Source organism: Bubalus bubalis, chromosome 14 (assembly GCF_019923935.1).
Source record: "Bubalus bubalis isolate 160015118507 breed Murrah chromosome 14, NDDB_SH_1, whole genome shotgun sequence".
NCBI lineage: Eukaryota > Metazoa > Chordata > Mammalia > Artiodactyla > Bovidae > Bubalus > Bubalus bubalis.
Window position 1 is genome coordinate 8,812,473 of NC_059170.1, and position 26,985 is coordinate 8,839,457.

Consider the following 26,985-nt stretch of genomic DNA (forward strand, 5'->3'; position numbering starts at 1 on the left):
TGTAAGTACAGTGGCCCAGGAGGGCAGACTCATGGGGCAGCAGCCTGGTACCCAGAGAGACGGCTAGGCTGAGGAAAGTGGGCAGCACCTTCAGATGCTCCTTCCTCCCAGCCCCAGGGGCACACTGGCCCCATGCCTCGAGGTCCTCAGCGTACAGCCAGGTACCTGCACCAAGACCAACAGAGACCAGGTGCCCTGGAGCTGCACTTCCTCCTGGCCCTTGACTGTAAAACACAGCCGGCTGCCCACTCAGTGGTGGCTCCAGGCATCTAGGTTTCTACCCGCCCTCCACTCCCCAGAGGTGTCAGTGAAGCTGCTACTGGCTGTGGGAGCTTGGGGCTTGCAGGTGGTTGACGCTGCCTCTGGACCCTTCAGACTTCCTGGGCACAGCAGGATGAGAAGCTAGATCCTGGAGCCCGGGGCCAGGTGTGAAGGCCCAGAAGTCGTGAGAAGGTGCGCCTGGATGTGCAGTGGAGGGCTGCAGTCCTGCGAGTGGCTCCAGCTTCCTCAGTCTGCTCTGCCCTCAAGACCCTCACACGTCCTCAGGGGGGGTTTCTGTATTTCCTTTTACAAATGAAACAAGGTGGCAACAGGATGGGGTGAGGGAAGGGAGGGAGGGCAGGACGGGGCTATTTACAGGGGGCCTGGAGTGAGTGTGAGGCGGGGAGTTGGGGGGACGTGGGCAGGGAGGGGGCGCCCTGGCAGAGCCACGTCTTCCTATGTCATCAGCGGCCGCCCCACGAGGCGGGTCCTGGGGTCCACTCTGCCCCCAGAGCCCCAGCAGTCCACAGCAGCACCCGGGAGCTCCTCCTCCCCGCAGGCTGTGTTAAGTGGAGTGCGGCTCTCGGCTCGGGCCCTGCTCCCGGCCTGAGTCCCGGTCCTTGGCCTCTGAGGATGCGGAGCCGCTGGAGCCATGGCTGCGCCCCGACTGACGGCAGGTGGCGCTCAGCTCCTGCAACCGCTCAGGTGTGGGCCCCCACTTGGCGAAGCCGGGCTCGTTCTGCAGGAAGAGCACGGCCGTGCTGTGGACGGCCTTGTAGTGCATTTCCTCCCTGTGGGCAAAAGCAGTGGCTCAAGGCAGGGCCCAGCAGGGCGAGCCCAGCCCGGCCCCCCGCCCCGCCCACCCGGCACCCACTTCTTGCAGACGTGCTGGGAGCCACTGCGGTACTCGTGCTCGAAGGCAGGCAGAACCAGCTGGTGGCGCTTGAAGCGGCTCTGCTCCATGCGGGTGAGCGCTGGGGTTGGGGGTTCTCGCCACTCAGGGATGAACACGATGAAGGACAGGGGCTCTGGCGAGCTCTCAAGCAGTTTCTGTGGGAAGGGTCCCAGGGAGGGTATCAGGGGCTTGCATTCCAGGCCGCTGGCTCTCTGGCTTGCCAACCAAGCCCCCACACCCAGTCACACACCCACCTCAAAGTGAGAGACCATGGCGTCCATGAGCTCCTCACAGAAGGGAGGGTTGGCCTCGAAGGAACCGCTCAGTGGCGAGAAGTCCAGGCAGGGCCTGGGGGAAGAGGCGAGCGTGTAGGTCCCACCAGGACCCAGCCCCTCCACCAAGAACAGGTGCCACCCCCACCACAGGCAGCCCTTTGGAGAGAGGGCTCTGGTCAGGCCAGGGGCCAAGGGCCACCCTTGGTTTGTCCTGGGACAAGAGGTGGCCCGCTCTGTTGAACAGCTGAGGACAGAGAGGCTCAGGCTTGGGGGCCAAGTCCACGGAGCTGGTTAGGGGAGGCAGTAGGGCCCAAACCCAGTGGTGACCAGGCTGCCCTCCCGCTGGCCTGGCTGCCTCAGTGCCCCATCCGCTCACTGTGGGACCAGGTGCTCCGCCTCCTGACCCAGGATAGTTTACTGAACGCCACTGGCTGGGTCGGGGCTGGCATAGGTTCCCAGACCTGCAGCCCCGTGTCCACGGCCACAGGGCTGGTGACGGGGGAGGCAGGGACTCCACCCGAAACTGCTCAGGCCCCAAGCCCTCCAGCATCGGGAAGCAGCTGACCCCAGTGGGCTCTGTAACCGCCCAGCCCCGAAGCCCCCCAGCATCGGAAAGCAGCTGACCCTGGTGGGCTCTGTAACCGCCCAGGCCCGAAGCCCCTCGGCATCAGGAAGCAGCTGACCCCGGTGGGCTCTGTGCCCTGGAGGACACTACCCAGGCAGGAGGCCCAGAAGCATGGGGCACTCACCCGCGGGAGCCGAAGTAGCCGTCTGTGTCAGGAAAGGCGGAGCAGTACTGGCGGAAGTAGCAGTTGAGGGGCGAGGCGAAGCACTCGAAGCTGACGCCGAAGAGTCGGTGCAGTGCCTCGAAGACGTGCACCGGCAGCGAGCCCTGCAGGCCTGTGCCCTCGTAGAGACCCACGCCGAACATCATCTGCGGAGCGGCTGGCTCAGCCTCGGGCGGCCTCCCCGCCCTCCGGGTCAGCCCGCCCCCAGCTGCCCCGGCCAGTACCTGGTACCGGCGGAGCAGACACCAGACCCGGGGCAGGAATCTCTCAAAGGCGGAGTCGTCGATGCAGCTGTAGCGGTAAAGGAGCCACTGTGGGGCAGAAAGCAGTGGGCTTCAACTGCAGCCCGCCCACTGCCGCCCCCTCAGCAGATTCCAGCTGAGAGAGGGCCGGCCCCACGCGCCCTCCTGGAGCCACCTCCCGCCGTGGCTCTTACCAGCTTGCTGAAGTAGTTGCGGCTGACCTTGACCATCTCGCCCTTGTAGCGGACGCAGACCACGCTGTTCTCCACGTGCATCTCCACGCTGGGCATGGGGGGCGCGGGCACGGCCAGCCGCACTGGGTAGCAGTACACCAGGCGGGGCTCCACCTCAGGCGCCTCCACCTCCTCTGCGGGCAGGAGCACGGGGAGGGCGTCACCCTCTGAAGCGTCACCCAGACGCTTCCCACGTGCGCCCCAGGGACCAGGAGAGGTAAGTCCCATCCCGGGGAGGAGTGAACTGCAGCTCAGGGAAGTGACGTGACATGAAAGTCGCTCAGTCGTGTCCGACTCTTTGCGACCCCATGGAGTATACAGTCCATGTAACTCTCTGGGCCACAATACTGGAGTGGGTAACCTTTCCCTTCTCCAGAGGATCTTCCCAACCCAGGGATCGAGCCCAGGTCTCCCACATTGCAGCGGATTCTTTACCAGCTGAGCCACAAGGGAAGCCCAACAGCAGCTCAGATGGTTCAGTAACTAAGGAGACAGCTAGGCAACTGGCAGGAGCAAGAAGCGGGGGTCCACATCAACACGCTCTGAACCCACTCAGGCCACCATACCTTGGGGCCTGGTGGGCAAGCTGTGGGTTTGCTGCCATGGAGAAGTTATGAGAACTACACTGCCTGCCTCGTAACAGTCATGAGACTGTGCGTAGGGCTCTTCTGGGGCCCAGCACTTGGAGGTCCCCGAATCCTTACACTCTCCTGTGGCTAGGTGTCACCCCTCAGAGAGGCTTACAGAGGACGGATGTGAAAGCAGGCCGCCTGCCTATCTCCGTCTGTCTCTCACACTTCCAGCCCTCCCTTTCTTATCACTTCTGTTTCCCAGAGGGCGCGGAAACCCCAGAGCCAAAGGTCACAGCAGGTCCCACTGCTGGGAGAAACCGGCCTTCCCGAACCAGTCCGCGGCCTTGAAACTCAGCCTTACTTGTCCCTTCTGTACCACCTGGTGCCCTACCTGGGATGTTGTTTTCCTTGAGGATGGCAAGGTGCTTCTCTCGGATCCGTTTGACGTACTCCAGGGAGATGTGGTAGATCTTGCTGCAGATGCCTTCCACGGAGTCCTTGGCTGCGGCCGAGACGTGGGGGCCACACTGCCTCCGCAGGTGTTCCAGGCGGTCCTGAGGGGGAGAGAGACTCCTGGTCAGGCTCCAGGGGCTGGCGTGGGAGGGCTGTCAGATCCCAACTGTCCGCGTCCTGAAACAGGCTCTGCTACTTACTAACTGTGTCACTTGGACAAATCCCTTGGCATCACTGAATCTTATTGCTCAACAGTTAAGAGAACACAAAATACTTACCTAACAAGGCAGTTTGAATATTAAATGCAGTCATTCCCATTAAGGATCTGCCACACCCTTGGTATGCAATTACGTATCTAATAAAAGCCAGCACTTACTACTGGGATTACGCTAGGGCAAATTTGATACTTGCTGGGGAAACAGACAAACCAGGAATAATCCCTGCTTACAAGGCATCTGCAGTTTATGGGGAGAATGGCTGTTGTAAAACGGGCTCTCTGGGAACTGCAGATTTAGATTTGCGCCTTCAGCGATTTGTAAGGTTAACTGTAGGCCTTTGTAATTACGCTGAATTGCACATGTCAAAGTGATGGGTGAAAATGAGTCACTCTTGCTAGTGAGGTCACCTACCTTTATCACTCTCTACGTGTCAAGTACACAGTTACTATCGTGAAGTGCGAAACCTTGTCTCTTGTGAAAAATGGTCCTGAAAAGAAAGCCCATTGCTAGTGCTGGTGGAGAGTTAAAGAGTGATGGGTTTGGGCCAGAAAACAGAATTGTTTTGGACTATTAAAGTGGGCGGTTGAATCTGGTGGTAGCTCTGAACTGCAGTAGGGCTGCACACACCAAGCAAAGGCAGTCTGTCCATCTGTTTTCCAAAAATCTGAAGGGAGGTGTTGGAACATTAAGTTGAAAAGGCAGCTACTTTGGTGTGTGGCCAAGCACAGGATTCCAGTAAGAACCGTAACAGAAGTGTTCTTTGGGAGAAAGCCAGGAGCTGAGCGGAACAGCTCCACAGACATGAGTTGGGGACCTGATGAGTGTCAAAGGTCGGCCGAATGCACAGGAGGCGGCTGCCATAGGGGCCTGCCTGGCCTCGGCAGGCAAAGTGGGCTTCTTGGAAGCAGTGGCCTTCCACCCAGGGCTACTCACCATGTAGTCCTCCTTGGAGGCAGAGTGGTCCTTCCGCAGCCAGCTGAAGGTATCCTCCACATTCCACTTGACCACCTTCCTGCTGTCAGGAGACGCACTCCTGCCAGTTGAGGGCGCATAAAAAGGGGCTGGCTGTTAAGCACCCGCTGCCCCCTCCTTCCTTCTCCCATTCCGCTGCCACTGGTGTTTGAGCATCAACACCCAGGCTGACAGTGCAACCCTTGCTGTCTGAGGGAGCAGGCCCCACTCCAGCCACCAAGCATCATGACCGGGCCCCAGAGGTGGGCCTGAAGGCCCAGGCCCTCCCCTTGCGCTGGTCGGAGACCGGTCACACTGGGCCAGGAGACAAGAGCCAAACAAACCTGGACTCGATGAGCCGCCTGGCCGCCTCTGCGTACTTGAAGAGCAGACGCTTGGCCTCCTCCCGGAACTTGATTCGGGATAACCTGGGTCAGAGAGCAAGGAGAGTGAGCCTGCCTACCCTGGCGTGGGCACACACACCACGAGGCTGGGGTCGGCTGGCCTGGCTGGGGGGCATACCTGATGGGAATGTCGTTCATGATTTCGCGAAACATGGAAGGTGACACCACCGGCTCACAGTTGCTTGGCAACAGGGGGTCAGAGCCTTTGTCCACAACCTTGCGCTCCAGCATCCAGCGGTTGAAAGATTCCCGGGGCGGCTCAATGCCTGTGGGACAGGACAGCAGATCAAAGTCCAGATCCAGCCGGCAGGCTCCATGGGGCGGCACCGGAGGCGTGGCGTGGGCGCCAGAGGTCCCACAGTAAACAAGGGACAGCCCCCGCTACGGCAGGAGCTCAGTCCCAGGCAACATCTCCCGAAGTGTGTTCTGAGAACTGCTAGTTCCATAAAAGGCACAAGGCGTAACAACGAAGGGACGGATGGATTCTGTATCTCAGCCAAGTTTAAGCAGGCTTATTAATAAAAGCTACAGTTTACTAAGCACTTAACTCCCTGGAGTAAGTGTGTGAGGGGTAGGTGCTCGGCTTTTTATGCCCTTTAACAGATACATAAAAAGGCTGTGAATACTGCCTGGCAGATAGTGCCTAGTGCCTATTTTTTGTTGTTCGGGTGTTGTTGATGCTAGGTAGACACCCTTACGTAAGCACTGTTACTACCGCTACCTTACAGGTGAGAAAACTCGAGTGCCGAGAGGTTGGTCAATAAGCCCAGAGTCACAGAGCAGCAGTTACTGGAGCTGGGACCCCTCCAGAACACAGGCGCAGCCCCTGGGCTCCACGGTGCCACTCCCCGAGCCCCACTGGCCAAGCCCCAGCTCCAGCTCATGGTGGGCGCACACAAGGCAGGTGGGCCCAGGAGGCAGTACCCTCTCGCTGCTGGCACAGCTCCCGGTAGTGCTGCCGGAGCTTCAGGATGAGCTGGGAGCGGAGCAGCTCCACCTCGGGGTGTGGAGGCAGCACCTCCGAAGGCCCCCGGTGCTTGATGACCGCGTTGGTCTGAATGTCCAGATCCCAGTACACCCTGGGGGCACAGACAGAGCAATGAGGAGGCGGACGCCCTACCTGCTCCCCTCTCCGCACCCCCCCTACACACACAGTCCTGGGCAGGCCAGCCATCCAGGATGGGCAGCAGCAAGGACTCACTCTGTGGGTCGGAGGAGAGCTGCCTGCTGTTTATCTTCAGGGGACGTGCCCCAGATCTTCAGCGTTGGGGTTCCTGGGATGCTGGGGGAGCTGGGGACTGACGGGCCCGTGGGCGTTATGGGGATTTCAATCTGGATTAAGAATCAAAGGTCTGAGGTCAGGGGAGCTGGCCAGGCTCCACCACTGCGAGCCCCACCTCCTGACTGACTGGCAAAGCCCAGCGCACAGGGGCCCTGCCAGCTGCCTGCCCGCCCCGGTCCGCTGACACTCACCTTGGGCTTCTTCACGCCATTGCCGCTGGGCTGCTCTTCTGAGAACTGCCGCTTTCGGGGCTTGTTCTCAGCCAGGGGGGTTTCCACCAAGCTTGAGTCTTGGGGCAGGGGGGTCGCATTCAGCCCTAAAGGGTCCGACTGGTGGAGGGAGACCAGCAGAGTTGCAACCAGGGCCGGCAGCTTAAAAGCCCCAGTACTGCGAGTCCTGGCCCCCTCCCGCCCCTACTCCTACTCCTTGGAGAAGAGCACAGGGGCTGGGGTGCAGGACGAACACTGGGCTCCGCTCCTGCAACTGTGCACCCCAGGCCAGGGCCTTCTCCTCCCAGTTGGGCCCTGCTGAGCCCTACCTCGCCTCTGAAAGTGTGATATAAGGGGTCAACGCAGGTGACCAGTTTAAAACGACGCCTGGCATGAGAACCAGAATGGGGGGATTCCCTGGTGGCCCAGTGGCTAGAACTTGGTGCTTTCACTGCTGAGGGCGAGGGTTTGATCTCCAGTCGGGGAACTAAAGATCCTGCATGCTGAACAGCACGGCTAGAAAGAACCAGAACGACAGGAATAAAGGGGAAACTTAAGAAACACTTGGAACTCCTGTGGTGATACTGCAAGTATGAGTGTGACGGCGGGCAGGGTGCAAGTCCTGCTCTGCCTCTTACTGCCTTGAGGTCTTGGGCCAGTCCCTTCCCCTCTCTGAGCCTCACTGTGTTCATCTGCAAAATGGGGGTGGACTGTGCCCAGAAAACAAAGTCTGCCCCAAGTGACAAGGACCCAGACAGACAGCCCACACCCACATGTCCCTGTCACGTCAACACGGGCTCCCAGACAGTGCTGCTCACCGCTTCCCACTTTCACTCAGCTAACCTCACACACTGGTTCTCAAGGGAGCCTTCCCTGTCTTCCCCCTTCCCTAGACCTGCTTGGCACCCCTGCTGGGCTCTGATCCTGTTTTCCTGCAGGTGCTACACTGTAATCCGGGGCGCCCCCAGCAGGCAAGGGCAGGACTAGATCCACCTTGCTCACGACTGCATCCCAGGCACAGTGCCCAATGTGCTACCCAAGCTCAACAGCACCCCCTCACAGAATCATCTTCCTGTGTCAGACAGTCTCTGCTACTGGAAGGCAGTGCCAGGTGAGTTAACAGCTGCTCAGGGTACATTTGGGGAAGGCCCAGATGCCAGAAGCCGCTGAGACACCACCCCGCCCCGCCCCGCCCCGAGGCTGGCACTCACAATCACGTCGTGCTGGCCGAGCACGGGCATCTCCCACAGGGACTGGTTGGTGAATCGGTTGAAGTAGTAGGGACGGTTCTCCCTTCGGCTCCAGCACTTCTCCCAGCCTGCGTGTACCAGCTCCTCTACAAACAAGCATGGAATCCAGCCAGGGTCACGGCTGCTCCTGGGCACCCTGCCGACCCCACTGCCCTGCCACGGCCCCTCGCCGGTACCTGGGAGGTCCTGCACCAGGCGGATGGGCTTTGGAGAACAGGGCTGGCTCTGACTGGAGGTGCCGGGGGAGTGACTCAACAAGGATGCTTCCTCCCGGGGGCTGCCGTGATTCTCATTGGCCATCTCAGCACCCACACCGGACCTGCCACACAGAGGACTGAAAGGTGTCAGGGCCAGCAGGGCGTGGAGGTCGATCCCCCCACCCCACGACTGCCCCCGAATTACAGTCCACCAAGGGCCCCAGTGACCACCTACACCTGTGAAGCCGATCTAGTCCCATGCTGGAGGGCAGCCTGCTGCCACAGGAGCCCTCAGGCCTACGTTGCTGTTCCCTCAACTGTCAAATGGGGGCGCTCCCGTTACTCTTTTGGCCTGGAATACTCTTTCCCCATCCATGTCTCTGCCTGGCTTACTACTAGGTCCTCCATCCTCCAGGAACCGGTCCTTCGTTCCCTTCCCCAAGCTAGGCGGTCAGAGTCCCTCCCTAGGATTGTAGCACTCAAATCCTCTGGGCCATCAACTCAGTTTGCCCCCCTCCATTAGACTGTCAGAACTCCCAGGCCTCAGAAGTGGGTCGTTTGGCTCTCTCTGGCGCTCAGCAAGGTACCATTCTGTGAATCACAAGTATTCATTCTGTGAATGTTTACAAAGCACCAAGAGTGGCAGACAAGATCAAACAGGGTCTGCACCTGAGAAAGTTGTTCCCATAAGAAGCAGCAGTAACTGCTCCTCTTCCCTTTTCCTACCCCGTAAAATCTAACTGGAACACAGCCCAGAGCAGGAAGGAGTATGGCTTCAAATTAGATGCCTCCTCCTAACTACAGACCAGGAAGGTATCTGTTGCTAAAAGAACCAGTATAGCTGAAAAGGAATACCGAGTTCAGTCCTTCATAATCCCCAGGTGAAAATTTACTTTAAACACCCACAGAAGGGTCAGCTCCTTCCGATTAGCATTCTCTATTACCCCACCCAAAGCACACTGGCACAAGCCTCAATGGCCAAAGTGGTTCCCAACCCGGCCGTCAGACTCCTAGGGGGGCAACTGAGATCAGGCTGACACTCCGAGAGTCGTTTCAGTGTCGTGACACCCCAAAGAAATCAAACGTTTACCCACAAAGAGACCACAAAGGCATAAACACTGGTTTTTCTCTGCTGCTGAAATTTTATCAACTCATTGTGGTCGCATTGATTATTTCATGATGATCAGAAGCTCTGATGTTGTTGACAACAGCATAGCAATCATTGGGTGGTGGTTTTTATTGTACATTCAGTCATAGACATCATTGTTAATTTGGAAAAGGCAAAGTGGTCACTTCGTCTGTACGGTTTGGCGGATAAAAATGCAGGGAGCAAGAGAACACACAACAAAAGGGGGCCAGGATAACAAAAAGGCTTGGAACCACCGACCAAGGGAAGCTGCCTTGGTTCTCTGGGGAAAAGGATGCCCTATGCCTTAGGGCTGACCCCCAGGTCTCAAGGCTGAACAAGGTCCCTCTTTCTCTCACCCTCTGGGGTCTGCAACGCTAGCATGAGAGGGTTTTCTTCTCCGGCCAGATGGACCCCCACGTCACCGGGTCCCACAGAGGCAGTGGGGGGGGGGGCCTGCAGGAAAGCACAGCGCAGGAGGATGGGCTGGTCAGCAGTGGAGTGGACCGGGGCCCAGGGGATTCCTTGCATCAGCAACTGCAGAGCAAAGAGAAGAAAAGAGTCGCAGACCTATGAAATGCTGTAGAACAGGGACAATGGCACGAGAGGCAAAGAGAGAGCACGTCGGAGCCCCCAGGACAGGGCAGGACACACTGTGGGAGACATGGGGATTCAGGGGATGAAAACAGCATTTCTCAAGCTTCCCAACAGCCAACAGGTTCACCTTCACGGACTTGCAGCCCACACAGTCCCCCAGGGCCGAGCTGAGGAGTGCCCTGAGCCTGCTTTAATGCTCTGCTCTGATGGTTGTCACATTTTTTATAAGTATTTAACAAAGGGCCTGTGCTTTCATTTGGACACTTGACACCACAAATTGTAAGCTGGTCTGGCCAACCACAGTACTAAGACAAAAGTGAACAAACATACACATCACGGATCAGGCACGGCCCCAAGCCACCTACAGTGAGTGAAAAAACATTTCTTTGAATCAGGTCTTTAATTCTAAAGACAATAAAATATGCAAATGCATTAAACAACAGAGCTTGTTCACCTTTATTGAAATACTTTTCCCCAAGCAATACTGTGTGATACTGGTGCAGCAGGTAGGTCAACTATGCAGAGAAGAAACAAGCAGTTTAGTGGCCTCACCGTTTAATGAGGCCGAACCATGACACAGCAGTGTTTCCAAAACGAGCTGTGCATCAGAAACACCAGGGAACTTGTTTAAAAAAAACCCTCAGATTCCTGTCCGTCACTCCACATCGTAGAGAAACGGGGAGGGGAGGTTCACAAGTATCTGTATTTTTCACACACACCCCCAAGAGTGGGGTTGGGAAACCGGATGACTAATTTTCTCACTTTACACCACTTCAAATCTTTACCAATTTTGTTATGATTAAAAAGCTTTTTAATTTCCCAGGTGATCTGGATACAGCAGGTCGATGGCTAAAACACCAGGTCTGGGTTTGGACAGACCCCGGTTCCACACGCTTCTGCCATTTTCCGACTTCTAACAAGAATCATTCGGCCTCTACGGTCTCAATGCGTAGAGCCTAGCACATTGTACACTCTCAGTAGGAAATAACTGCTATTACTAAAAGAACATTTTTATTTATCCTGTGGCTTCCCGACCCCCAGGCATACCGCAGTTCAACAGTGCCCAGCAGCTTAAGGATAAACAACTGTATCTGCGTAACCACAGGAACCCACCAGAAGAGGAAAAAAAAAAACAAACAAAACAAAAACTCCGACTCCAGGATTGGAGGAAGATGGGGCGGGATCATTCAGTAACGCACCAATCAAAGTCCTCCGACCCAGTAGGGCGGCGTCAAAGGGCTCCCGAAGTGCGCAGGCGCGGGGGGAGCGCGCAGGAGGGGGTGGGCCGACTCCTAGCGCGCGCGCACTTTCCTCCTACCCTCTAGCGGGGGCGGGCTGTTTGGCGCGCGCGCGCGCCGGCCCATCTCCCGGGCTCCGCCCCCCGCCCCGCCGCGCGCTCCCGCCCCCGGGCTGAGGCGACTCAGAGTCGGAGCCCGACACAAAGGCGGTGGCGGCGGCAGCAGCGGAGGGGCCCTAGAGGCCGCTCCGCCCGCGCTCTCCGGACCCAACTCGCTCATCCAGGCCACCGGCTCGGCCGCCCACCCGTGGGCCTAAGATGGCGGCGGCGGCAGAGACGGGACAAGCGGTAGCCCGGAGCGGAAAGCGCCGGAGGGGCCACCGCCGCCTGGCTTCGGAACCCCAGACCCTGGCGCGGCTCGCGGCGGGACCATGGCTTCCTGGGGCTCTTACCTGCCCGCAGCGGACTCGAGGGGACGCGGTTACACGTTCTGCTCGACCGCCCGTTTTGCCGCCTCCGCCTCGCCCTCCCCAACGCCGCTGCCGCCATCTTGTGTCCCGGGCCGGGACTCCGCGCTGCGCATGCGCTGGTACCGCCTCTGAGGGACTTCGCCGCTGCCGCGCCGCCATCTTGAGTGTGGCAGGACCGGCCGGCTCCTTAGACCCCGCTTGCTTTGGGCCCCCTCCCTTTCTCCCTTGTCCTTCCCTGCTGTTCCAGACGGGTCTAAGGGGCGGGAGGCAGCTTTGCAGGCCCTGCGGTGTGGACTGAGGAACGAACCCACAAGCACGCTCCCGGCCTCAGTTTCCCCCGCGAGCACACCCGCCCGGAGTAAGGGGGGGGTGTTCCCCTAGGATTTGGGTGGGCGGTGCGGCTGCAAGGTCGAACTGAGTATGCGCACCAGGGGGCGCGGGGCGGGTTTGAAACCTGCGGGGACTCGGCTCAGACGCCCACCCGGGGGCGGAGTCCTGGTGACGTAAGTTCTGGACGCTCGGAGGACCTGGGTCCTAGCTCCGGGGCAGCTCTGCCACTCGGCAGTCGCTTGTCCTCTGGACCTGAGTCTAGGATGTTTTCCAACCACTTCTCGTATGCAGGCTGCATGCACATCGAACTTTCTGCCTTAATGAGGCTGCACAAGTTCTAAGAACTTAGAAGAAATTCAAAATGGCCCTGAGAGACTTAGAATAAAGATGGCTTTTGCCAAAGTTGGAAAATTGTAAACTAAATGCATCAGAGGACTTTCCAACACTTGATATCGGTGGTTGCTGGTTGCAGTGCAAAACCTCACTGAGAACTCAATCCTGCCACAAAAGTTAGTTAGCCTAGCAGGAGGCTGGCAATCGCTAGGTGCCCAAGGCTGGCTGCCTGCAGGGTTCTTTGGTAGGGGCGGGCAGAAGACACTATCTCCACCTCCCTCTGGCCTCCTCTGGAAGCTGATCTTCCAGTCATAGTTTAGGAAGATGGGCTTGCCACCTGCTGTGACGTCCCCTTCCCACGTGGAGCCTCAGCCTGAGCTGGGCTGTGGCTTGTGTGGTGGTGCCTGGTCCCGGCAGCTTGGTGGGATTGGGGTGTGCTAAGTCGCTTAAGTCGAGTATGACTGCGACCCCATGGACCGTAGCCCGCCATGGTCCTCTGTCCCTGGGATTCTCTAGGCAAGAATACTGGAGTGGTTGCTGTCCCCTCTTCCAGGGGATCTTCCCGACCTGGGGATCGAACCCCCATCTTTTATGTCTTCTGCACTGGCGGGCAGGTTTGTTTTTCTTTTACCACTAGCGCCACCTGGGGGTGCCAACAAAGCAGAGACAGTACTGTAACAAATAATTAAGAACTAGGCTTCCCATCAGTGTGGGTTCAAACTCCTTCATTCTAGATGTATGGCCTTGGAGGAGTTGCTTAACCTCCTAAGCTTTAGTTTTCTCTAATGGACAATAAGGCTGTCTACATCATCAAGATTTGCTGGGATGGTGCCTGCGGAAGTACTCAGCACAGCATATGGCACGAACTGTGCTGTGCTTAGTCGCTCAGTCGTGTCCAACTCTTTGCGACCCCATGGACAGTAGCCCACCAGGCCCCTCCGTCCTTGGGGATTCTGCAGGCAAGAATACTGGAGTGGGTTGCCTTCCTCTCCTCCAGGGGCTCTTCCCAACCCAGGGATTGAACCCAGGTCTCCCGCATTACAGGCGGATTCTTTACCAGCTGAGCTACAAGGAGGCACTAACAGATGTTAGCTATTATCACCTCACGGGGTTTGAGGATTGCTCCAAGTAGATCTGAGCCCTCTGGAAATAAACCGGCTCCTTGTAGGCACAGTAGGTGCAGTGATCCTGCCCTCACAGTGCCTGCCGTTCACTTGGGAGGCTTGACAGGCAAGGGCTTCATCTCAGACACACACAAGGGAACCACATACCCTGCTTTGTCTGGGACAGTCTTGATTTATGTCTGTTATCCTGGTATAGTTATTAATATGGCTTGCTTTCTCAAAAGGGCCCTGGTACGGACAATAAATTATATGGTTACTCTAGACTTATAGAATGCCCCGTGTTACAAGCTCACTAGCTAGTTCTTATTAACACTGGAGTGTAAAAATCATATAGTGATGGTTACCTGCTCATCGTCCTGTGTATTCAATGTAATTTTTCATTCCTTAGCACCAAATAACCCAAGTGCCTATCTTCTTTTACCATGCAGTCCTCTGCAAGATTCTACCAGGTGGTGCAGTGGTTAAGAATCTGCCCATCAGTGCAGGAGATGCAAGAGAGGAGGGTTCAACCCCTGGGTCAGGAAGATCTGGGGGTAGGAACGCACTCCAGTATTCCTGTGTGGAGAATCCCATGGATAGAGAAGCATGGCGGGCTACAGTCCATGGGGTTGCCATCGGACAGGACTGAGCACACGCGCGCACCTCTGCAAGAACCCTGAGAGTGGAAATGGTTATGTCAAATCTACACCTGAGGAAACGGAAGCTGGGGGTGGGGGTGGGGGCAGGGGGTGAAGTGACTGTCTAGGTTCAAAGCCATGAAGGGAGAGAACTGGGATTTTAAGCTCAGGGTTCTCAACACCAAAACTTTTTAAGGCTGATTCCTTAAAATCATACTGCTGCTCTCGTAGAGAAGGAAATTTGGACTTGGGACAAGTAGCTTATCTGAGCTCACACAGTGGTCCTATACATTTCCACTTCAGTATCTTTCAGGGTTCTCTAACTCAAGAGTGTTAAACACTCCTCCAAACTTGTTCCTCCCAATATATCCTCATCCCTTCTCTTCATCCTCATTTCTACTTTTTAAAGCAGTTTGAAGCCTTTGTTCTTGTTAACAGTTTAAAACCTTTTTTCTAGTGTATTTGGCATTTTCTAGGGGCTGCAACAAGAACTTTACATACATTCATGTTATTCACAACTTGGACCTTCAAACCTGAACCCTCGTCTTTTTCGTCTCTTGCGTTGACAGGCACATTCTTTACCACTGCACCACCACCTGGGAAAATCTTGCAGAGGACTGTGTGGTAAAACAGAAGAGAAATGATTTGTCACTGAGTGAATCTGATAAATATCACTCAGGTCAAGATTTTGCAAGGCACAGGATAATCACTGTTGCCACTACTTTTGCGATATTCACGTCCTTCCTTTTATAGTTTTACCACCTAAGCACACATCCCTAAAGAGTATCCTTTCATTTCACCTGTTCTTCGAACTTTATATAAATGGGATTATATATGTGTTTCTTTCTTTTGTTCAACACTGCACTTGCAAGACCCATCTAAGTAGTTGTGTGTAGCTATAGTTACTTTTCATTGCTGTATCCTGTCTTCTACTGTATATTTTTCTCTTCCACTTGGGGTATATTTGAAGCTCCCCCACCCTGTACCTCTTTTCTCAGTTACTGTTGGTTTGGAGATCAGTTCCCAAACTAGTCTGATCATCCATCTGTCCTTTTGGTGGTACATAATCCACCAGTCACAGGAATCTATTTAAGCTTGGTCATATAGCAAATCTGACCAAGTCACCCTGGCCTTAAAACCCTGGAATGTCTCCCCATTGACTGCACAATAAATTCTCAAACCCCTACCTTGGCTTCCAAGATGGTAGAAATGAGAGCTACTATGGCAGAGCATTTGCTAGGGGCTGCGCCAAGCATTTCACGTACATTCATGTTATTCACAACCTGGACCTTCAAACCAGCTGTCCTTCATTTGGTCCCAGTGATCTCCATGATGTACCTAAATGTGCCAAGTTCTCTCTTGACCCTGGGCCTTTGCATATGCTGTTTGCTGTCACTTTTCCTCCCTTCTTTGCCTAACTCAACCTTCATCTTAACTGAGATGTCACCTCCACCAGGCAGTCTCCCGAGTTTGCTTGCACCTAGAGTAGGTGCCTAGGTCATAGGCACCTAGAATACAGAAGGTCACCTCTTCTGTATTCCCCTAACAGCCTGTGCTCAGGCTTTGTTCATTTTCTTCGACCACGAGGCTGTGGACTGCTGAAGGGCAGGGCCAGGGCTCTTCACTCCTGAAGTCCCCAGGCCCAGCACTGTGCCCAAGCCTCTGAATATTTGCTGACCGCAGACAGACTACACCGGGTTAAAGTCTTGGTGACTTTTTCAGGTGTCCCCATCTCTATTCCAGGCTCTGGTTTCTGTGGTGGGAACACCAAGGCAGCGCCCTTTGGGACACCAAGAAAAACATGAGCTGCCCAATGTGGCAGAGTCCCTGCCAGCAGCCTGGAATCCTTTACTCCCAAGATGGGGATGAGCAGGTTGAGTAAAGATCCTAGGACTCTAAAGCACTCCAACAACTCCTCTGTAGAAGCCTCAATAGACAGCAAGCCTGGGGTATGAGAGATGGTTGGGGTAAGCAGAGCTCCTCCAGATATAGCCAGTCCTGGCTGGGAAACCAAGCAGAACCCTGGGTGTGGAAGCCCTTTTGAGCAGTTTCTAATCAGGGAAGGCAGGCGATGCAGGAACAAGGGAGGAGCAGTCAAGAAAAAATATCTCAGGGACGTCCCCGGTGGTTCAGTGGTTAAGAACTCGTCTTGCAATGCAGGCAACGTGGATTTGATCCCTGGTGGGGGTTTCCCTGGTGGCTCAGAAGGTAAAGAATCTGCGTGCAATGTGGGAGACCCGGGTCCGATTCCTGGGTCGGGAAGATCCCCTGGAGAAGGGAATGACAACCCACCCCAGTATTCTTGCCTGGAGAATTCAGTGGACAGAAGAGCCTGGCGGGCTACAGTCCATGGGATCGCGAAGAGTCAAACACGACTGAGTGACTAACACTTTCACTTTACATTGCTTGGGAAGTTAACATCACACATGCTGGGGAGCAGCTAAGCCCATGCCTGTGCGTCACAACTGGAGAGTCCATGCGCCTCAAGGAAAGATCCTGCATGATAGAACGAAGATCTTGTATGTCTCATCTAAGACTGACGCAGCCAAATTAGTAAATAAAATATTTTTTTAAAAAGAAACAATAGTGCAGCCATAGGTCAGAGTCCTGGTTCTGCCTCAAGGGATACACCTAACAATATCTTTGAAGTCTTGACAGAACCAAAACCCCCGACAAATGGAAGATGTTAGCATTCTTCATTCCAGATTAAAGGAACCAGAGAGACGTATTAAGAGCAGACCACCTGAGGCCAGATTAAAGGAGTACAGGCCCAGCAAACACCCTAATCTTTATCAGCAATCCGGCCCTTCAACCATTGCTATAAAACTCCTCAACAAATCCTCCCCTCACCGAGACACACAGTTTTGAGGGCCACCAGCTAGCTCATTGTGTCCCCCTTTGCTTGACAAAGCAATAAAGTTATTTATTCTTTTCTACTCCACCCCAAACTCTGTCTCTGAGATTCAATTTGGCACCAGTGCAGAGGCCGAGTATTCAGCATCAGCCAGGAGCCTGTTATCAGGGCCTCTGAGGACCCCAGCCTCAAGTCACGACAAATCCATCTACATGTTAAAGTCAAAACATAAACATACAGGCCCAGAGCGCCACATATCTTCACATCCTTGTTGTCTCCCACTACAGCAAGAAGCTGCTGAGAGAGAGCCACACATTTCAAGCCCTGAGGTCCTGGCAGTTATGAAACCGTGTGACTCAGATTGGGGCCTCAAACGCATGGCCTTTAAACCGAGATCACGCCCAGTCTTAGGACTTGATGAAACTCAGGTTCTTGATGTCCCATCACAGAAAAAATTAGTGAGACAAAGTGATAGGTAACAAGTGGACATATTTGGAGAGAAACATACTGTACAGACAGTGTGGGGCCATCTCAGAAGGCAAACGCGGCACCAAGGTGCAGGCTGCCAGTTTTTATAGGGGTGGACAGTTTCATTACTTGCCGACAAAGGTCCATCTAGTCAAAGATATGGTTTTTCCAGTACTCACATACGGATGTGAGAGTTGGACTACAAAGAAAACTCAGTGCCAAAGAATTGATGCTTTTGAACTGTGATGTTGGAGAAGGCTCTTGAGAGTCCCTTGGACTCTCAAGCAAGGAGATCCAACCAGTCCATCCTTAAGGAAATCAGTCCTGAACATTCATTGGAAGGACTGATCCTGAAGCTGAAAGTCCAATACTTTGGCCACCTGATGCAAAGAACTGACTCTTTAGAAAAGACCCTGACGCTGGGAAAGATTGAAGGCAGGGGGAGAAGGGGACGACAGAGGATGAGATGGTTGGATGCCATCAACAATTCGATGGACATGATTTTGAACAAGCTCCGGGAGTTGGTGATGGGCAGGGAAGCCTGGTGTACTGCAGTCCATGGGGTGTCAAAGAGCTGGACATGACTGAGTGACTGAACTGAACTGAATTTCATAGGCTAATGAGTGGGACGAGTAGTCCAGCTATTTTGGGGAAGGGGATGAGGATTTCCAGGAATTGGGCTACCGCCCCTTGTTGGCCTTTTATGGTCTGCCATGAAACTGTCCAGGCGCCTGTGGGTGTGTCATTTAGTATGCAGATGTGTGACAATGAACAAATACTCAAGGTCAGTGAGGCTCAAGGCCTAGTGGAAGTCTGGTCCGCCATCTTGGACTTAGTTGGTTGTAACCAGTTTATGTCACCCGTCCTATGGCTATGTTATTTTTCTAAAGGCTGTGCTCTCCCCCCTTCCCTCCTGTTCAGTTGAGGAAGGGAGGTTCCAACCCTATTCCAGGTTGCTTTTCTCCCCACCAAGGCCAAGCCACAGTGGGACCCTGTTCTGCAGTTGAAGTAACAATAAGGCAGTTTGGGACTTCTTTGTTGGTCCAGTGGCTAAGACTCCAAGCTCCCAATGCAGGGGGCTTAGGTTCGATCCCTGGCCAGAGCACTAGATCTCACATGCTGCAATGAAGATCGAAGATATCACATGCTGCAACTCAGACTCAGCACAGCGAAATTAGTAAAACCCCCAAAACACTAAGGCAGTTTCCAAGGCGAGGGGGTCTGGCAGTAGGAAAGCTGCAGAAGAGGCTGCCACCCTGAGCTGCGGTTTTCCAGGGAGTGGCTCTCCAGCCATTCTGGGCCAGATGAGAGAAGCCATTTAGGCCAAGAATAGATGAGGGCAATGGGGCGTCTCCTCTGGTCTCCGTGGCCCGGCGAGTGTCTGATGTGGTGTGAGGCGCCCTTGCATTTCTCCACTACCCGATACACGTTGAGGCCTGCCCCAGAAACTTGAGCACCAGCGATAAGTAAGATGGGCTCTTTGTCTTCAGGAGCCCATGGAGCAGTGGGGGAGGCAGACACATGAATAATATCTTCCTTCCACTACAGGAAGATAAGGGTTCTGTTGGGATGATCAAAGGAATGGGCTGCAAAGGAGAATCTTTCAAAAGAGATAACAATGAGATGGGTTTGGTGGGAAGAACAGGATTTTCCAGGTAGGGAAGGGTACGGCCGGGCCTGGAGGTATGAAAAAATGTGTTATGTTTGGATAATTAGTCCAGCTTGAGCGCTGCCGGGGAATGGTACCAGGGCCTTGGAACCCAAATCCAATCCCAGTTCTGATTTAGGGCCCAACATCCCCAGGTGGTGTTAGAGTTATCTCAGGATAGAGTGGGGGGCACCTGTGGTGGTCTCCCCCACCATCCAACCCATCCCCTCAGATGCCCATTTTTCTCCTTCAGACAGCATAGCCAGGAGCCAGATGTTTACACCCTTGTGAGCTGAGTCTGCAGAATTAAACCCCAGACTTCTCCAAAATAGAAGCCAGAGCATCAGCTGGCAGCTTCCTGAAAAGTCTGAGATCAGAGGAAACACTGACCTAGACAGAGGAGGGGGAGGACACCAAGGCATCCTGGGTCCCAGCTGAGGGGTTTCTAGAACACTTGCCTTCTCACCCAGAGATGTCAACCTTTTACTTGGGTATAATTTACATAACACGAGATTTACTGGTTTCAAATAGCAATTCAGTGATTTTTGGTAAATTTACACAATTGTGCAACCATCATAGCTCAGTCTTTAGAACATTTCTCCCCCAGAAGATCTCTTGTTCCTGTTTGCAGTCAACCCCTCTTCAAATGCCCCAGTTGCCACTCATCTGTTTTCTGCCACTAGGGACTTGCCTTCTCTGGCCCTTTCATATAAATGGAATCATACAGGTGATTCCCTGATGGTCCAGTGTTTGGGACTCTGAGCCTCCATTGCCGGGGAGACGGGTTCCATCCCTGGTCTGGGAACTAAGATCTCCATGTGGCTGTGCGGCTTGGCAAAAAAAAAAAAAAGAATCATACAAAATGTAGTCTTTAAAAAGAAAAACAAATTGTAGTCTTTATGTCGTGGTTCTTTCGCTTTGCAGAATTTTTTGGAGGGCTGCACTGGGTCTTTGGGCTTCCCAGGTGGCGCTGGTGGTAAAGAACCTGTCTGCTAATGCAGGTTAGGCGTAAGAGACACGTGGTTCGATCCCTGGGTCGGGAAGATCCCCTGGAGAAGGGAATGGCAACCCACTCCAGTATTCTTGCTTGGAGAATCCCATGGACAGAGGAGCCTGGTGGGCTACAGTCCATGGGGTCGCACAGAGTTGGACATGACTGAAGTGACTTAACACATAACAACATGACTGGGTCTTTGTTGCTCCATGTGGACTTTCTGTAGCTGAGGCGAGCCAGAGCTACTCTTTGTTGGGGTACATTGTGGTGCCTTCTCTTGTTGCACAGGCTCTAGGCACAGAGGCTTCAGTAGTTGTGGTGCAGGGGCTTAGTTGCTTCTCAGCATGGGGAATCTTCCCGGACCAGGAATCAAACTCATGTCCCCTGCAGTGGCAGGCGGATTCTTAACCACTGGACCACCAGGGATGTCCTGCAGAATGTTTCTGAGATTCATCCAGGCTTTAGCATTGATCAGTAGCTCATTTTGTTTCCCCCTGAACAGTATTCTCTTCTACAGATAGACCACATTTTGTCTGTTCACCAGCCAATGGACGTTTGGATTGTTTACACTTTTTGGCTATTACGAATTGGTGTCTATGAACATTCATGTACAATGTTGTGTGAACATATGTTTTCCTCCTTGTTGAGTGGACAGCTAGAAGGGGAATTGTTGTATATAGAGTACATTTGTGTTTCACTTTCTAAGAAACTGCTGAAATGTTTTCCAAAGCAGCTGCACCATTTTATATTCCTAGCAGCAAAGTATGAGGGTTCTGGTTTCTCCATGTCCTTGAGATTACTTAGTATTGTCCGTCTTTTACGTTATATCCTGCCGAGGAACTTTTTAAAAAATCTAAGGATGCCCGGGCTCCAACCCAAACCAGTTAAATCAGACTGTTGGGAACAGGGACCCAGGCATAGGTATTCAAAACATAACAAAGCAAAGCAGAAACCTCCCTGCTTGAAAAGCCATTATTAACATGCAGATGGGTTGAGAACCAGTGATCTAACTTTCGGCTTGAAGTTCTGTCCAACTTCACTGAGAGGGAACTCAAGCTGGCCAGCAGCCTCTCCCACACTAGAAGACATGTGGGTTTGGGGACAAGAAACAAGAAACTTCCCCAAAAGGTGCATGCAATCTCACAGCAGACGGGCTTGTTGGAACAAGTGAAGTGAGGTGAAGGGACCAGGGAGTGGGTTGGGTTCAGGGGTCCTGATTTCTGCACAGCCTGTTTAGATCTCAAGGCGGGGGGCACCTCCCACAACATTAGGGATTGTTCAGGCCTCTCAAAAGATTAGGAAAGTATGACATTCCTGGCTGCAGAGCAGCTCCAGATAACTCTGGGGACATGAAGGAGCTCAGTGGTACCAGCAGGAAGCAAAAGGGAGCTTAGAGGCTCGGGAAGGAATTAGGCCAGGGCCACACAGTCCATGATAAGATCTCCTCCTTTTGGAGGGTCTGCAGATGATAACCACAGCCCACTTTCCATGTCCTACACCCTGGGCACGGCCATGTAACCCTGGGTTACAGCCATGACTAAGTGTCAGACTCCTTACTCCCATGGAGCTGACAGTTTACTTGAAGAAACAGACAATAAAGAATTAAACAGAATGACAGGCATTGATGGGGAGAGGGCCTCTCAGTGGGGGTGCCATGTGAGTAAGAGATCTGAGTCAGTGAAGGAAGCTGATTATGCAAAGATCTATGGGTAAAGATGTTTCAGGTAGAGAGAAGAGTTTGAGGAAACCTTGAGACTGAGTGGATTTGGTGTGTTCCTGAGAGTGGTGAATGGTGGAGCTGGAGAGGAAGGTAAACAAGGGCTAGATCACCTAGCGTCTCTTGGGAGTCATGACCAGAGTCCAGGTTTTATGTTGGGAGCGATGGGGAGCAGATGAAGGGGTTGGAGCAGTGGAGTAGCATGTCAGGATTTCTCCTTTTTAAAGATCATTTTGGTTGGTGCAGGGAAACTAGACCAAAAGGGCCAAGAGTGATGCAGGGAGATGAGTCAAGTTGTCCAGATAGACAAGGAAAATGGCTTGGACCGGTGTTGGTGCAAAGGAGAGATGTGTGTAGATATGGGTCATATTCTGGAGTGAGAGACACCAGGATTTGCTGACATGGAGTAGGAGGGGGAATAAAGGGGGGCAAGGATGATGCCTTTTTTTTTTTTTTTTTTTTTTTGATGCACTGCACAGCTTGCAGGATCTTAGTTCCCAGCGTGCGTACGTGCTAAGTCGTGTTGGACTCTTTGCCACATTATAGACTGTGGCTCGCCAGGCTCTGTCCATGGGATTCTCTGTCCATCCCTCTGTCCATGGGATTCTCCAGGCAAGAACACTGGAGTTGCCATCCTTTCCTGCAGGGGATCTTCCCGATCCAGGGACTGAACCCGAGTCTCCTGCAGCTCCTTCATGGCAAGTGTATTCCTTTCCACTGAGCCACCAGGGGAAGCCCTCTTAGTTCCTTGACCAGAGCTCGAACCCTGGGTCCTGGCAGTGGAAGTGAAGTGCCCTCACCACTGTGCTGGCCGGGAAATCCTGAGGCCTGAGTTTCTGACTTAAGCATCTGGGTGCAGGATGGTGCTGTGAAATGAGATGGAGAATGCTGGGAGAGGAGCAGAATTGGAACCAGAGGTGGGGATACTAAAAGAGATCTAGCTCAGTGGAAGAGAGGAGGGAGGCCAGGGACTGTGATATCCTTGTGATTCCCAGCTGAGGGGCTGGCCGTCCTCGTCAGATCGAAGCCTGTGTATGTTGGGTCCTTGTAGTGGTTTATTCGCTAAGTCATGTCTGACTCTTTTGTGACCCCAGGGACTCTAGCCCACCAGGTTCCTCTGTCCACTGGATTTTGCAGGCAAAAATACTGGAGTGAGTTGCCATTCCATTCTCCAGGGGATCTTCCTGATCCAGGGATTGAACCTGGGTCTCCTGTACCACAGGTTAATTCTTTACCAACTGAGCCACCAGGGGTGGGCCCCTGAGACTGGAGTATTAGAGCATCTAGGAAAATTTTAAGATGCTGGAATATTCAGGATGTTTCTTGCAACCTTTAGGAGGTCCCTGAAGTATTAGAGACAAGTTTAGCCAAAGAGGTGGCCCATCATTATTATAAAAAGGAAAAGTCACCATCTTTTTCTGTCCTCTCTCTTCAGGTACGTCTACTTCTGCTTTATTGACTACACCAAAGCCTTTGATTGAGTGGATCACAACAGACTGTTGTGGAAAATTTTCAAAGAGATGGGAATACCAGACCACCTTACCTGCCTCCTGAGAAATCTGTATGCAGGTCAAGAAGCAGCAGTTAGAACTGGACATGGAACAAGAGACTGGTTCCAAATTGGGAAAGGTGTACATCAAGGCTGTGTATTGTCACCCTGCTTATTTAACTTATATGCAGAGTACATCATGAGAAACACTGGGCTGGATGAAGCACAAGCTGGAAACAAGATTGCTGGGAGAAATATCAATAACCTCAGATATGCAGATGACACCACCCTTATGGCAGAAAGAGCCTCTTGATGAAAGTGAAAGAGGAGAGTGAAAGAGTAGGCTTAAAACTCAACATTCAGAAAACTAAGATCATGGTATCTGGTCCCATCATTTCATGGTAAATAGATGGGGAAACAATGGAAACAGTGACAGACTTTATTCTTCAGGAGCTCCAAAATCACTGCAGGTGGTGACCACAGCCATGAAATTAAAAGACGCTTGCTCCTTGGAAGAAAGCCTATGACCAACCTAGACAGCATATTGAAAAGCAGAGACATTACTTTGCCAACACAGGTACATCTAGTCAAAACTATGGTTTTTCCAGTAGTCATGTATGGATGTAAGAGTTGGACTATAAAGAAAGCTGAGTGCCGAAGAATTGACGTTTTTGAACTGTGGTGTTGGAGAAGACTCTTGAGAGTCCCTTGGACTGCAAGGAGATCAAACCAGTAAATCCTAGAGGAAATCAACCGTGAATATTCATTGGAAGGACTGATGCTGAAGCTGAAAGTGCAATACTTTGGCCACCTGATGCTAAGAACTGACTCATTAGAAAAGACCCTGATGCTGGGAAAGATTGAAGGCAGGAGGAGAAGGGGACAACAGAAGATGAGATGGTTGGATGCCATCAACAACTTGATGGACATGAGTTTGAGCAAATCCGGGAGTTGGGGATGGACAGGGAAGCCTGGCGTGCTGCAGTCCACGGGGTTGCAAAGAGTCGGACAAGACTGAGCGACTGAACTGAACTGAATTGCAGGTACTTTGAAATTTTATTACTGGCTTACGAACTCCGAGCATCTAAATAGCACTGCTGCAAACCCTCCACCCTGTCCTCAAATCACTTAGAGGCTAGAAAGCCCATGCTAGGTGACTAGCAAGAGCAAGGGCAGGAGGCTCAGACGGCCATCAGAGAGAGGCCCTGTGAGTCAGTCAGTTCACAGGCTGTAAGAGGCATAGAACCTGGAAAGGAGGGTAGAGCATGAAGAAAATAAAGAAGAAATCAGAGGGAATGAATGAGCTGCCCGAGGCCAACGTCGGAGCTGAGCTGGAGAGGTATCGGGAGGAAGCTGAGGGCACGGATGATGCTTGTATATATTTTGGCTGCACCGCACAGCCTGCAGGATCTTAGTTCCCTGACCAGAGATCAAACCCTGGTCCTCCTGCAGAGGACCCAGGAGCCAGGGCTACAGCACCCCGTGAGAAGCCTTAGAATCCTTGAGTTTCAAACCTGGAAGGGCCTTCGAGGACCACGTGGCCGGCTCCTTAACCCAAAAGAGGAGGAAATGGGACAGAAAAGGAGAAACCAAAAGACCAAGTCTTCCAACTTTAGAAGCAACAGAAGCAGTCAACAGCTCCACCCTGGCTGAACCCTGAAAGCCCTGGTCCGTCCTGTCTCTCTGTCCATTTGGGAAATGTTTGGCCCCCATGAGGGCAGTTCTGCCCAGCTACATTCTAGAAACAGGTGGTTTGGAGAGAAGTAATCAGGGTTTCCTGATCTGACATCTCTGCCCCCTCCCCACTGCCCACCACGCACCCTTCCCCTCATTCCAACTGGCCCCCCTCACACGGTCCCAGGCACAGCCTCACTGAGCAGCGGGGGGGCACAGAGCCTGCAGGGTTCATGAGAGAGAGGCGGATGATTGCCTGGGGGGTCGCTTGGGTGGGCGTTGCGGGGTAGGGGAAAGGTCAGGAAGGGAGACGGGCTGACCTCACGCAGCTTCTCCAAGCCACACAAGTATCCAAAGACAACACAGCTGGAGACAGGGAGAGGGAGGGGGGAGCCCGGCTACCCTCCTGTTGACTTCTTGGGCAGAAATCCAACTTGGTATCCTGTGGTCAGTGGAGCCTGTGTTTATTGACTAAGACCAGTTACTTCCTCCTGCTGTACCTCAGTATCTCAGTCTGCTAAACAGGGACATTGGCTAATTTGAGGGGTGGCTGTGAGGATTAAAGGGGATCATTCAAAAAGAAAGAGGACAGGGGCTTCCCTTGTGGTCCAGGAGCTAGGACGCCACTCTCCCAATGCAGGGGACCCGGGGTCTGATCCCGGATCAGGGGGCTAGATCCCACAAGCCACAACTAGGAGTTCGCGTGCTGAAATCAAAGAGCCTGTGTGCCGCAACTAAGACCCAGAGCAGCCAATCAAATAAATATTTAAAAAAAGAAAGAAAGATGACAGGCTGAAGGGGTGAAGAGCGTGGGCTCTGGAACCAGACTGACTTGAGCTGATTACATCACCTCTCTAGACCTCTGTTTCCACATCTGTTAAGGGGGTATGATGATAGCTCTTTTGTAGGGTGTTTTGAGGTTCAAGTGAGTTCCTATTTGGCAAGCACTTTTTGTTTGTTTAAACAACTGCTTAATACTAATAACCAGAGACATTTATTCAGCCCTTTGGTAGGCCAAGTACTAGATTTAGCACTTGATGTACGTTATGACATTGGAATGTCACTGCCACCCGGCAGGGGGAGGCAGGTACTAAATCATCCCCATTTTACAGATGTGGAAACCGAGGATAGAGACAAGCTTAATTTTTTTCTTTTAAACATTTTTAAAAATATGAACCATGTCTATTAAATTTGTTGAAATATGGCTTCTGTTTCATGTTTTGTTGGGGTTTTGTAGCCATGAGGCATGTGAGATCTTAGCTCCCCAACCAGGGATCAAACCCAAAACCCCTGTATTGGAAGGCAAAGCCTCAACCACTGGAACACCAGGAAAGTCCCAGGAGATTTACTTTTTAATTTTTACTCTAGAACAGGAGTAGGCAAACTACAGCCCGTGGGCCCAGTCCAACAAGCAGCCTCTTCCTTAAAGGACTGTGTATGGCTCCTCTCATGCTACAGTAGCAGAGTGGAGCTATGACAGAGATTAAAGGACCTACAAAGCCTGAAATAAGTACTGTCTGGCCCTTTACAGGAAAGGCTTGCTGACCTCTGCTTTAGAAAGCGGCAGAAGCAGGATTTGAACCAGGTTGGCCTGGATCCAAAGCACTGGTGTTTTGCACTATCAGTGTGCTGGGTGTAAAATAAAGTCTGGAAAACCATTTCTTTCCTGTCACTTTGAATGCTGGGAAGGCTTTTCTTATCATTTCAAAGACAGAAGTGAAAGTAGAAAGGGACTGGGGATTCTGATCGCTCCATCTCTCAAGCCAAGTGGTGAGGACTCGGGGAGGCTGCCAAAACTCCGCGTGGGGAACTTCCCTGGTGATCTAGTGGCTAAGACTCTGTGCTCCCAGGGCAGGGGGCCCCGGGTTTGATCCCTGGTCAGGGAACTAGATCCTGCATTCTGCAACTAAGACACAGTGTAGCCAAATAAATAAATTAAAAAAAAAATAAAAGTAAAAAGAACTCCATTTGGGCTGGATGTTTGTCAACTTCATTCTGCAGTGAGAAGGTTGGGGGCACAAGTTGTGGGAGAAAGGGTGACAGAGGGGATCAGGCTGAGTAGGCAAGTCCCTGGAAT

General features: G+C 53.0%; 1 protein-coding gene across 6 annotated transcripts; it reads right to left on the reverse strand.

Moving 5' to 3' along the window:
* Positions 1-542: 542 nt before the first annotated feature.
* Positions 543-11,975, reverse strand: PCIF1 (phosphorylated CTD interacting factor 1). Of its 6 annotated transcripts, none has more exons than XM_025263355.3 (17): positions 11,643-11,974; positions 10,408-10,468; positions 9,716-9,893; positions 8,210-8,352; positions 7,995-8,119; positions 6,766-6,903; positions 6,494-6,624; positions 6,217-6,371; positions 5,411-5,558; positions 5,233-5,316; positions 4,871-4,970; positions 3,658-3,820; positions 2,656-2,828; positions 2,181-2,530; positions 1,411-1,504; positions 1,136-1,311; positions 543-1,052 (listed from the first exon to the last, which is right to left on the reverse strand). In XM_025263355.3, exons 4-17 carry the CDS (start codon positions 8,331-8,333, stop codon positions 827-829), a joined length of 2,187 nt encoding a protein of 728 aa, XP_025119140.3. In that variant the 5' UTR covers positions 8,334-8,352; positions 9,716-9,893; positions 10,408-10,468; positions 11,643-11,974; the 3' UTR covers positions 543-826. The 6 variants fall into 6 exon arrangements, with proteins under 6 accessions (XP_025119140.3, XP_006051431.2, XP_025119139.3 ...); XM_006051369.4 differs by lacking the exon at positions 10,408-10,468 and having other exon boundaries at positions 2,181-2,365; positions 2,444-2,530; positions 11,643-11,973; XM_025263354.3 differs by lacking the exon at positions 10,408-10,468 and having other exon boundaries at positions 8,210-8,367; positions 11,643-11,975.
* Positions 11,976-26,985: the final 15,010 nt, after the last annotated feature.

Coding starts and splice junctions, on each gene's coding strand:
- PCIF1 (XM_025263354.3), bottom strand. CDS start 8,333: ATGGCCAATGAGAATCACGGCAGCCCCCGGGAGGAAGCATCCTTGTTG. Junction 5,559..6,216: donor GCTGTGCCAGCAGCGAGAGG/GTACTGCCTCCT, acceptor CCTGTCCCACAG/GCATTGAGCCGCCCCGGGAA. Junction 2,531..2,655: donor GCAACTACTTCAGCAAGCTG/GTAAGAGCCACG, acceptor TCTGCCCCACAG/TGGCTCCTTTACCGCTACAG.